Here is a 12,750-nt window from a genome sequence, read left to right as displayed (position 1 = left end):
CAGACATGAGGAAAAGAGAAAGAGTTAACTCCCAGGTTCCGAACCCTACTGTGTTCCAGGTCATCTGTGGGGTGCTTTATAAGCATGATGCTTCATCCTGCACAACAGCTGAAAATAGTTACCACTGTCCACATTGTATGATGCATCACTGGTGTGTGGCTGAGTCTGGCTCAAGCCCAGCCTGCCTGGCCCTGGTGCCTGAGGTTTCCCTGCTCCATCCTGCTGCCCAGGAGAGGAGGGGAAGGAGGGCACAAGGAGTCAATGGTTAACTGTGCTGGGGGAGGGTTCAGGCCAGGCAGAGCAGCTGACAGCAGCCACCACTGGGACCTCTACCCCTGTCCTCTGTACTTGTTCCCCACAGTGACACAGGCTTCCTCCTTCTTTCTGAGTCACAGCTGGTTTACACAAGGGCGCTCTGCATCACGCAAGGCATACTAGCGAAAGCTGACCCCTCTGGTCATCAAGGGCTGAGGAAGTGATGGGAGGGAATGAGGACGGGAGGGAGGGAGGAGGAGGTGCCGCCTTCACCCGTCCTGAGCATCGGCTGCAGTCAGCCAGCCCTCTGCTCCATTGCCAGAGGTGGTGGTCACCATGTGGGAAGGAGTGAAGAGAAACCAAATCTCAGAGGGCCGATGGATCTGCATATGGTCCATCTGCCTATGGCATGTCTTCGGCACCTGCCATGAGCCAGGCTCTTGCTGGGCACTGTGAGGGCTGTGACAACGAGTAAGGCGTGTCCACTGTCATCAAGCTGCTCACAGGTCAATAACCCTTACTCCACAGAGCAGTAGTATGAGCCAAGGGACCTGAAAGACATGACTTTCGATGCAAGGCTTTCCTTCCTCCCCTGTCCTTCCCCGAGGCCATTTGGGAACAGGTGGCATCTCCAGCTGTTGATGGTGGGGGCCTAGTTGCCAGGTTATGGGAGGTAGGCGTGGAGATGAATGTGACCCCAGGGCTCACCAGCCCTGAAGCCAGTGCCCCTCCTGATGTGGGGAGTTGAGCCATCGTGCAGGGCAGGTGACTACTCTCTACCAATGAGCGGGCTGGACGGAGGCGCCCTATCAGCACATATCTGAGAGTCACTTCCCTATCAGATTGTGACTAACTAGTGCTCCTGAGGAGCCGTGACAGGTGCCTTGGGGCAGAATTGATGTCACCTCCTTGGTGCAGGGGTCATACCCACAGGGCAATGATCAGGTAGCCTGGGCCTCCCCTTGCCTCTGGTCAGCAAACTGCTGGCCTCCTGGCAGGTTGGGATAACTAGTTCCACGTTATTCCTCCTCATCACCAGGCAGGGAAGGACTGCTGATGAGAAAATGGTTTTCTTAGAAACTCTCAATCAACAGTTTTCTGTGACTCACTCCAGCTTTAACCCCCTCCCAATTTTTCCAGTGGGGACAGCAACATTTTCCGGTTGTAAGATAGTGTTCCCTTACCAACAGTGTATGCTCACAGGTAGTTAGTCACGTCAATAAAAACATAAATGCTGTGTTGGTGCTGAGCGCTCTGATTGTTGTCCTCCAGCAACCCTACAGGAGGCACCATCCTCTTCTTACCAGTGAGGAACCTGGCTGCAGGGAAATGCCCAGGGCCCCACAGCTCAGAAGCGGCAGTCAGGGGTCACCCCACACTGCTCAGACCTTGAGTTCTGCCTCTTGGCCCCTGCATCACAGGCCTCTCTCCATGGTGTATCCTTCACCTCAAAGAGAGAGACTGCCGGCTGCCTTTTCTAGCTCCACTGGGTAGCATTCAGAGGGACCCCAGTTAGCGCTTGCCACCGTGATGACTGCAATGAGAATGGACTGCTCACTTTCCAGTCTCTCACAACGTCCAGCACCGTGATCCCCCAAAATCTCCAGAGCAGGCGTAACACCCGTGTAGAATTATGTGGGAATTGTCAGGAGAAATTTCCCTGCTATCCCGACCCTCTCCAAGGAGGAAATTGATAAAACAGATGGACGTTCAAGGAAGACAAAATCCATTATGGCTAATACCACTGGGATGAAAGCCTCCGAAACAGAAATATTTCTAAATGCCAGCCTGCATATTTATTTATTTACTGTGCTTTAGGTGAAAGTTTACAACTCAAGTTAATTTTTCATACAAAAACTTATACACATATTGTTACGTGACCCTAGTTGCTATCCCTATAACATGACAGCACACTCTCACTTGCCACTCCGGATTTCCGGTGTCCATTCAACCAGCTCCTATCCCTTTCTGCCTTCTTATCCCACCTCTGGACAGGAGCCACCCATCTAATCTTGTGTATCTATTTGAACTAAGAAGCACACTCTTCATGAGTATTGTTTTATGTTTTATAAAAGTCTAATCTTGGTCTGAAGAGTGGGCTTTGGGAATGGTTTTAGTTCTGGGTTAACAGCAGCCTGCAGATTTAAAACAGCTTTTGAAACCACAGCGCTCTAATAGCCCTCCCTGTTTGAACAGAGCTGTAGAGTTTTCTTGTGTATCTCACCATCGGTGAGCTGAGGAGGTGGTCCCTTAGAGGTCTGACTAAAGTGTTCCCTTGTGGAGGGCGCCCTGGAGGAGGAACAAGTTCTGAAACGTGGAAGTGGCTGAAGCCAATAGCTGGTACTGAATTAGTCAAGCTTTGACAGGTGTTAGGGGCTGCTGAAGATGAATCTTGTTTTAACAAAGATTTTCATGGGGGCCTGAAGACCTTTGGCTCTTCCCAGGGGTGCTGTGGCCAGTGGAAGATCTCCCACTGCACCTGTTTCTCCGTTGGCAAGGTGTATCATTTCAGCATCTTTAAAGAAAATAATGTTTACTCTGTTGTGCTATTGAGTTTGCTCAAAATGTTGAAGAGTTCAGCAGTGTAGAAAGAACCACTTTTGGTACTGAATTTTGGGATACTCATCTGATGGAGTCAGGAGGTGTTTGTTGACTAGAGCATGTTACTTGGAGTGCAGAGTCTGCATTCTCTGATCTTCTGAGTTTTCTTGTTTTTACCCCCTCTTCAGGCAACACGTTCTGGTGGGACCCTGGTGCTCGTGGGGATGGGCCCCGAGATGACCACTGTGCCCTTGGTGCACGCAGCCACCCGGGAAGTGGACATCAAGGGCGTGTTTCGATACTGCAACACGTGAGTGTGTTGTGGGTGAGTCGGGGTGGTGAGCTGCCAGCAAGACCAGGTCAGGCTCCACACAGCCTCTGGGATCAAGAGCCTCTGCCTGTTTATTCATGAGGGGCACTCCCTGACTACAGTAACAGCCATGAGAGATGGTGGGAATCCAGAAAGAAAATATTCCCTCCCAGCTGGAGAGTAGAAGGGCCAAGATGGCAGAGGGAGGGAAGTGTGATTGAAGCGTGCTGTCATTGGATGCCTACCACTCACCACCCAGACCCTCTCTCTTTCATTTTCTTAACTGGCCAGATCTCCATTTTCCCCCTTCAAGGGAACAAGCGGGACAAAAGTAAGAACTCAAGTCCATTGCCTTCCACTCTTGAGCCTCAGGGCCCATCTTGGGGCATGAAAGGGTCTCCATTCACCCTGCCCCATGTTCTGCAGCCCCATCCTCCCCCCAGCTAGGACCCTCTGCCTGGAACATCCCTCCCCAGCAATGTCCCTTACTTCCAGCTGTAGCCTGTGACTCCATTCCCTCAGCACAGTAAACTCTGCCAAGCCAAGCTGCTAATGTGTGGGACTGGATTGTCCTGGGCTGCCTTTCTGAGGCTTATCTGCCTTTTCACGTTGGCCTCCATGTGCCTTATGCCTTAATGCCGAAAGAATTCTAAGCTTCACGGAAGACATTGCAGAGTTGGGGCATTTGGGAACAGGGTCTGCACCTCCAAATACAAGTCATGAGGTCATTTCTTCCATTGTTGGTCTGTAAAATTGGCCTTGCAGAACCACAGTGCTATTAGTAAGTATAGCCAAGCTGGTCTTGTGCTTGGTAGTTTTGGGGACCTGGCTATTTCCCTTCTGAAGGTTAAATATAATTCCTTATCATCTTTTACAGGTGGCCAATGGCGATTTCAATGCTTGCATCCAAGTCTGTGAATGTTAAGCCCTTAGTCACCCATAGGTTTCCTCTGGAGAAAGCTCTGGAAGCCTTTGAAACATCCAGAAAGGGGTTGGGGTTGAAAGTCATGCTCAAGTGTGACCCCAACGACCAAAATCCCTGATGTTAACTGGGCTCTGCCCTTATCCCCGCCCTCTCAGCCTTGTGGGAGCTGAATGGCTAGGCAGGGGTGGGGTTCGATACAGAAGTGTCTTTTGAATGATAAGAATAATTGAAATACTTTATTATAAACAGTCTTACACAGAGGAAGAGGTGTGCCTTAAAAACACAAGTAGGAATAGTTTTGGGGAACGTGTAGCCTAGCACCCTGTTCATGCTGAGCAAAGTTCAGCAAGTGGAGCAGAGTTTGGCGGGCAGGTGTCAGAACCCTGCTGCTTCCTGTAGTGCCCTAGTTGAGCAAGGACGGAAATTTGCCCGCTAGGTTTCTGGTTCCACCATGGCAGTGGCCAGGTGAGGGGTGAGGGCATAGCTTCATCAAGACTTGCCTGTCCCAGAAGCTGCTTTTCATAAAAATCTGCAACTCAGGGTCTGGGATAGGGGTGGCCAGCACAGTGTTTCTGGAAATAAGGGCTATTTGATTTCATGATAAAAGGAGAATAAGAATAGGGACTAGCCTTTCTGGCTCTAAAATAATTTTAAAACTGATCAAATAAAAGCAAATTCCACGTGAAATCAGACCAACTTACATCCCCCAAATGGAGAAACTGTCAGGAGCCTTCTCATCCCTGCTTGAACCTCTTCTTCGGCTCCTGAGAATTCTGCGTAATTTAATTTGCACGATGGAGAACCCCCTTCCCCCCACTCCCTACCCTCACCCCTAGGCAGACTCAAGGGCAGCCACACCAGGCTCCCTTGTTGCTAGGCAACCAGTAGAGTCCTCCCCGAGGGCAGTGGCTGGGAGACCTTACCTACATCAGGACACTGACTAACGCAGCAGGGCTTGGTCAGTGCTGCTGGCGTTCCCACCCCACAGGATTCGCTTCGCTTCTGGGCCCACTCTCAAACTCACTGGTGGTTATTGGACAATTCCACTTAATTCTGATTACTTTAAACAGAAGACCTTTCTCTTTCTCATAACTGGTAAAGACTCTTGGTATCTTTCTGTCTGTCTGAATGAAATCTCTAAATCCTGTGCCCAGTATTTGAATAAATCTTATTTTAATTGCGGGGTTTTCTGTACAAGCTTTGGATCTAAATCGCGTTGCGCTCATCTGTGACTTTGAGATTGTTAATCAGGAATGAGGATATATATGGTAGTGACATAACTTGGTCTGCAGCCTTTATGCTCTCACTTCACCTTTGGAAACCCTGGCGGCATAGTTTTAAGAGCTACAGCTGCTAACCAAAAGGTCGGCAGTTTGAATCCACCAGCCGCTCCCCAGAAACTCTATGGGGCAGTCTGGAATTTCTCAAACTGCCTCAGATAATAAATTCTGTCTGTGGTCCCTGTGACTACTGCCGCCTCTGTTGGGAGGAACAGACTTGGGTGACCCATTTCATAGAAGGAAGGATCTGGGATTTTCAAAGTTGACACATTCGCTGAGTCAAATATAATTTCTTTGACTGCCAGAAATTTATGTTAATCCTTACAGGAAACCAAATACATAAGGAAACGGGAAATCAAGCAATTTGCCCAGGATCACAAACTGGGCAATTATTCTCTCATGTTATCTCCGAAGGAAGGTGAGGTCTGAAGCCATCTGTCCCTCCCTCCTCAAACACCACACGCACACAATGACGTGCACACACACACGTTCACACATGCACATACATGTGCTTTCGTCTTTGAGTCCTATTTAGCTAGGGCCGGACTTGCCAGCTGCTTCCTCTCAAAACTGCCCCTTCAAGCTCAGGAGCTCCTTCAACATGGGATAGAAAGATTTCATTCTCTTTCTAAAGGGAATAGTGCCCCGAAAGCAAAGGATTCATTGTGTTAAACTCACGTCCTCTTTTCTGCCTCCAATTGTGGTTTGATGGAGGGAGGCCACTGAGCCTGAAAGGGACTCAGGAGCTGCAGAGGGAATACCAGAGAAGTGCTTGAGTCTGATCGTCTTTGAGCCTCTGTTTCTTGTCTGTTAAATGGGCTTAATGATGCCTGCCTCACGGGGCGATTGGGAAGAGTGAATCGGCTGATAGAAAACAGCAGCTCAGGGAGTGCTTCCATTTTCAACACCCCTGCAGCTTTCAGGCTACCTTGGCGTTTCACAACCCATCCCCAAGAGTAAGGAGGGCAGCAGGAGAGGAGGTGGGGTGGGCAGTGATGGGCTGTCTGTTCATTGAGCCCCAGGGTGGCAAGAAGGCCCCGGCCTCTGCATCCTTATTGGAATGTCCCTCTTGCTGCTTAGAAGGGGTTGCCCACAATTCATTCCCCCAACCATCTCCACCTTCACTAAACTAAACCTCAATAAATACTGATTGATGGGAGTGAATCAGTCCCGGAACCAGGAATATGAATTCCTCTGCGAGCTCCCCAACCTCAGGAGGCCCGGTAGCCTTTGTGTACTGTCACCAGTGCCCGGCACCTGATATGTTTTCAGTCAACACTTGAGGACCCACCCAGCTGGCGCTCCCAGACTAGGGTGGGGTGGAGTGTAAGGGTGGAGAGCTGAGAAGAAGGACCCTGCAGGAAGCCTAGAGGGTGGAGGGAGAGGCTTCCATGTGGCCCCACAGGAGAAGGGGGACATGCTGGAGGCCCTGAGAACTCCCTCTGGTGGTCCACCTTTGGCCGCAGCAAATGGGTGTATGAAGTCACTACTGGACTCCCAGTCCCTGGCTCTCCAGCCGTTTTCCAGTCCCTCCCATTTATCCTAAGGACTTTCCCCTCTTAGCGCAGTCCTTCCCCGCCTCCCTGTTCCTATTTTACTCCCTTTGGGAGAACAAAGGAGACCTGCTGGGAAGTTGGTGGGGCCAGAGGTTAGGAGCAGGGGAGGAGGTTGGGATTTATTGGATATTTGCCTTTCCCCAGAACTCTCCCCAGCTCATGATCTCAGCCAAAAGACAGGGAAGCAACGCCCATCTTGTCATGGCAACCAGCCAGGACCTCAGCTGGGCCTAGCTGCAGTGGTGAGGGCTGGTCAGGCCACATCCCTGGGTGCTAGGCTGGTCTCCACTGTCCCCCTCCATATCCTTTGGGGGCTCACGGAGGGAGCAGGGTGGAGAAGGGGCGACAGTGAAGTGGCTTGGCTAGGAGCTCACGGCCTGCAGGCAGTGCCTCAGTGATACTGGATGGTACACTTGAAAATGGTTAAAATGGCAGATTTCAAGTCGTGTGTATTTTACCACAATTAAAAAAAAAAAGAATGCAGGGCAATGGGGAGAAGAAAGTTCCCAGAAATGTCTAACAGAAATGAAAGTCACTCTTGGTGCCCCTGCACCCCCAGGGATCGGCAGAAGTTCTCTGGCACAGCCGCGCTCCCTTGGCTCCTGGCTTCCTTCCCTTCTTCAGGCTCTGGCTGAGCCGGGCATGTGCTCTTCATCTGGGCACCTGAGAGGACTTGAGATGTGCAGATGGTATTGCCGCCAAGGCATTGCTCTGTGGGTCTTGTGATCAGTAGGAGGGGCTTAGAGGGCATGCTAGGGGGTGGGGAGAAGCCGCTGTCCTCTGGGTCTTGGACCCAGCAGGCCTATGAGAAGCAGCATGTTGTAAAGGATTTGATCCCTGGAATCCTGGGTTCTATCTAATCCTAGAAGCCCTGGTCACGTAGTGGTTAAGAGCTTGTCTGCTAACCAAAAGGTCAGCAGTTCAAATCCACCAGCCACTCCCTGGAAACCCTATGGGGCAGTTCAGCTCTGTCCTGTAGGGTCGCTAGGAATTGGAATTGACTCCGTGAGACCTAACAACAGCAACAAATCTAATCCTCATGCCACTCACTGTGACTTGGCCAAGTCACTTCCCCGTTCCAAACCTCAGTTTCCTCCTTGGACAGTGGAAGGGTTAGTCTAGACAATCTTAAGGTCTCCTCCAGCACTGACAGTTTATAGGGTTCCCATCATGCAGAGGCCTTGGGAATGAGGACTTTTTCGGGAGCATCACTCAGGATGGAAGTGTGAGGGGCCTTCTCCAGTTGTATTCAAGCCATGTGTGTGAGTGTGTGTGTGTGTGAGTGAGTGTGTGTGTGTGTGTGTATGAAGGGCCTCAATGACAGTGAATGGTACACTTGGAAATGTTTAAAATGGCAAATTTTATGTTGTGTATATTTTACCACAATGATTAAAAAAGAAGGTATCACATTGTTCTCCTTGGCCTGGGACTCCCTGATGTGGTCCTGAGGAGGTCTGCACAGCCCTGAGGCAGGCCTGGCCCCATCATTCATTCAGCTGGTGGTCACTGATTGACCTTCCTGTGCTTCACACAAGCCTGGAGGCAGAGGCACAGCCTGGCTGGGGGATCCATCAGCGTGCCACAGCCTGGCCCTGCCGGGAGGGAGCTTTGGGCAGGAGGTGGGCCTTCCACCTCCTGTAGGGTGGGCCTGCTCTGGGTGCAGCACCACTGCTGTGGGTCGGGGGGCAGCTCCCTCAGGACCAGCTACAGGCTTCAGGTCCAGAGGGTCCTGCCCTGACCTCATGGGCTGTGTGTGGAACAGGATCACTGGCTTCCCACCTGCTTGGTCCTCCCCTCTCCTGGTGGCTCCCCACGGGTCTGCCTCAGAGTTCTTCCCTGGCAGGAATCCAAAGAGGCTCCTCGGGTCAGCTGTTTGCTGTTTCCTTCCTTCCAGAAACCTCTTTACCAAGAGCACCTCTAGACTGGAAGGTACAGTGACTATATTTCCCCTTATCACACAAGTCTACATTGTAAGAAAATAAATAGGGGCAGACAAGTAAAAAGAGAAAGTCATCCATAATCTGTTCTCCAAGGTTATAGTATGTTACAGCATCTCCTTCCAGTTTTCCCCTATGAATTTCTAGACATAAAAATCACGTACCTATATTTTTAAACATAAATGGTGTTATGGAATGAATTGTGTCCTCCAAAAATATGTGTCAACTTGGCTAGACCATGTTTCCCAGTATTATGTGATTGTCCGCCATTTTGTCCTCTGATGTGATTTTCCCGTTGTTGTAAATCCTGCCTCTATGACATTAATGAGGTAGGATTAGAAGCAGTTCTGTTAATGAGGCAGAACTCAATCTACAAGATTAGGTTTTGTCTGAAGCCAATCTCTTTTGAGATAAAAAAGAGAGAAGCAAGCAGAGAGCCAAGGGGAACCTCATACCACCAAGAAACAAGAGCCAGGAGAACAGTGAGTCCCCTGGACCCGGGCTCCCAGCTCTAAGAAGCTTCTAGGACTGGGGAAGATTAGGGACAAGGGCTTTCCCCAAGAGCTGACTGAGAGAGAAAGTCTTCTGGAGCTGGCACCCTGAATTGGGACTTCCAGCCTCCTAGACTGTGAGCTAACGCACTTCTGTTTGCTAAAGCCATCCACTTATGGTATTTCTATTATAGCAGCAAGAGATAACTAAGACAGATGAAAATATACTTTACATACTTTTCCATTGTCACACATACATACTTTAGTATGTATCTCTAGCAGATAAGGACTTTCTTTTTTAGCATAGGCACAATCCTCATTATTATATCTAACAAATTAACAATAATTCCTTAATAATTGTTAGTATTATCTAATACCCAATGTATGCCCAATTTTCCCGAATTATCTCTAAAAAAAGACTTTTTATCCTTAGTTTAAATCAGGATCTAACCACGTCGTACGTGGTTGACAAGTCTCTTAAGTCTCCTAATTTATTATAGATCCCCCTCCATTTTTGCTTAAATGCCATGATTACACTGAAGAAACTTTGTCAGTTGTCCTCTACATACTATTTTACAAGCCTGTTTGTTTTCATTTCATAAATCGTTAAATTTCTTTCTATGTCAATAATTATACACATCATTTTTAATCACCATATCCCATTGTATGGGTGGACTATCATTTATAGAGCAAATGCTCACGATATTTTGGGTATTTAGATAGCCTGCATTTTGCTTTTATGATAAACGAAGTTGAAATATCTATCCTTGTGCATACTTTTTTTGTATCCTTAATATACCCTGAAGTTACATTTTAGAATGAAAATAGCTGGACTGAAGGGTATGCACATTTTAATGGTGGCCCAGTTAGATAAGAAAACAGTATTGATATTGAGATGAAGAAAATCTGAGCTGGGGATGCCCCAGGTCACCTACAGTGTGGGAAGATTCAGGGTGTGGAGAGTTTGGGGGGGCTACTGAGGATGGAACCAGGAAGCTACTGGCTGCCTGGCTTCAGGCCAGCCTTTTGAATGCCTGGGCTTGGGCCTCACCATCCATAAATCTGGGTAGATCACTTCACTTCTCTGGGCTTCGATTTCCTTATTAGTAAAGTCAGGGTCACTTCCAGCTTCATAACTACTCCTAGGATGATGACAACAAACAGCCCCCATAAAAGGCCGACATAGGATTCATAGGGAACTGTGACTGAGATACTCTGGAGCAGGTGACTCCGTCAATGAACTTGGACTTGAAGTCACCACCAACCTCAATGCCAGGGGACTCTGGGTACCATTGACCAAACTTTAATAAGCCCTTGGGAGGAAAAGAGGGTGGTGTGTGTAGAATATTCAGGCTATGGCCTTTCTTAATTACGTGCAAATCCATGTGGCATAAAATGAATTGGGTTAGTTATTAAGATGCAAATCTTGAGTTCTCAGAACCCAAGAAACTTGGCAATTTGTAAGACTCTTGAACTTTGTCTTCTGAGTGAATGATTACTCTGTCTTAATATTGCTATTTTAATCTCTTGGTATATATATAAAATGCTGTGCTTAATAATAGATTTTCGAGCCCGCTTGTATATTTGCTTAAGCTGTCTGGTTTCAGACACACCAAAGTGAATCATCTCCCTTGGAATGGGATGGAACTGCCAGCATTGACACTCTCAAGGATTGATAACTCTAAAGAACTTCTGGGCAAACTATCAGGAAGGGGAAGGAGGCCAACACATGACCTGAGAGAGAGTGAATGAGGAAAGAACTGAGAGGATAACTAGTACTCCAAGGCAAGGTGAAAAAAGTTACTCAGCTGTGGCCTTTGGGGGCGGGGGCTGCTGGCTCTGGAAGCAGCTGTGCTTTCAGGGCAGTCCGGGAAGAGACAGGCTCCAGCTGCTTCCTCTGGTAAAAAAAAAAGTACCAGGTACTAAATCCCTACACCTCACTGCACACCCAACAAAACTAAGACCCAAGAGAGACCATTGCTGTTTTCACTGGTCCCCCAAAGCCATGCTGCCTTCTCCCAGAGTGGGGCTCCAGAGCAAGTGATGCCTCCAAGGAAAAGATAGGCATTGCTGGAGTGGCTGGCTGGGGAAGAGTTTCTGTCATCCAATTTATTTATTGCCTGGACAGTATGGCTGACTGGGAAGAGCCCTCCTGCATTTGGAAGAGATGGAAAAGGAAGAGGCCAATGGGAAGGTTTGTCTACAGTAAGAGGTGTGAGCACATTATATCATCATCCATTGCCGTCTAGTCGGTTCCGACTCATAGCAACCTATAGGACAGAGTAGAACTGCCCCATAGAGTTTCCAAGGAGTGCCTGGTGGATTCAAACTGCTGACCTTTTGGTTAGCAGCCGTAGCACTTAACCACTACACCATCAGGGTTTCTGTGTGCACATTAAGCTACTCTATTTCCTATGGCCTTGGGCAGTTCATTAGCTTCTTCAACCTCAGGTTCCTCATCCTTAAAATGGGAAAAATAATACCCAATTCAGGTTGTCCTAAGGACTGACAATGATTTTGAAGTTCTTAGCACGGTGGATGGCACTATGATTATGCTTAATAAGTGCTCACGCCCCCACCCTTCCCTCATCAAGCTTTATGGCTTCACCTGTCAAGTGGGAGGGATGGATGATCCCAAGACTTTTCCAGCCCTGATCCCTGAGTCTGCAAAGGTACTTGGAAGTATGTGAGAAGGTCCTGGGTTGGCAGAAAAGGGCTCAACTTGGTTATGACCCAGCACCCCTGCCCTTACCCCCCGCCTCCCCAGCTGTTCCATAACCCTGTCAGGACCAGGGAGATGACACCAGACTGAAGGTCAGGCAGGGAGGACAAGAGGGGTACCAGGTAACAACACTCAAGAGCAGGCACTTACCTCCTGTCCTGTTCCGCTCCCTGTGACCACCCAGAGGAGCCCCTAGGCCCAGGAGCCCTGAGTGGTTGGCCTAGCTGCACAGCAACTCTCAAAAGCCATGATCATGCCTCACGCCTGTATTGTGGAGGCATCCTCCACTAGCTGGCATACAGGAGCTCTGGAAAATTCTATGGACTGATAAGGATCTAGGCCTCACTGTCAGCTCTGGGCCATTCCTATCCTGCCCATCGGTGTAAGCTAACCCCAGAGCAGTTGGTAGTCTTCAGTGAGACAGCCTAAATACGTGGTGATTTACTGCATAGAAGGGGAAGCCAAGCCTCAAGGACCAGGAGGGCATGTCCAGAGACCACAGCATGAGGAGGACTCCCCTGGGCCTAGAACCCCCAGCCCCAGAGACCTATCAGAGACAGCCTGGGGTCCAAATACAATGGGGCAACTAAGCTGGATCTCACTACAAGACGAGGAGTCGGACCAGCTGCCCCCTTCAGACCTCCTTGGCTTTAAGGAGGGTTGTGGGGGACGCTGTGGTGTGCTAAGAAGAACACTGGACCTGAAGCAGAATCCTGGGTCCCGGGCCCACCTC

The 12,750-nt window shown here is 49.1% G+C and overlaps 1 protein-coding gene across 1 annotated transcript in view; it reads left to right on the top strand.

Annotated features, from left to right (window-relative positions):
• SORD (sorbitol dehydrogenase) overlaps nt 1-6,094 on the top strand; it is a 45,152-nt gene extending 39,058 nt beyond the window's left edge. The window contains exons 8-9 of the mRNA XM_010599684.3: nt 2,985-3,106; nt 3,984-6,094. Coding sequence (XP_010597986.1) covers nt 2,985-3,106; nt 3,984-4,149 — 288 coding nt within the window. The 3' untranslated portion in view covers nt 4,150-6,094. The remainder of the gene's footprint in view (nt 1-2,984; nt 3,107-3,983) is intronic.
• Nucleotides 6,095-12,750: the final 6,656 nt, after the last annotated feature.

The sequence above is a fragment of the Loxodonta africana genome, chromosome 10 (assembly GCF_030014295.1).
Source record: "Loxodonta africana isolate mLoxAfr1 chromosome 10, mLoxAfr1.hap2, whole genome shotgun sequence".
NCBI classification, from domain to species: domain Eukaryota; kingdom Metazoa; phylum Chordata; class Mammalia; order Proboscidea; family Elephantidae; genus Loxodonta; species Loxodonta africana.
The sequence above is the reverse complement of the archived record's forward strand: the minus strand, read 5'-3'. Positions and strand labels throughout refer to the sequence as shown.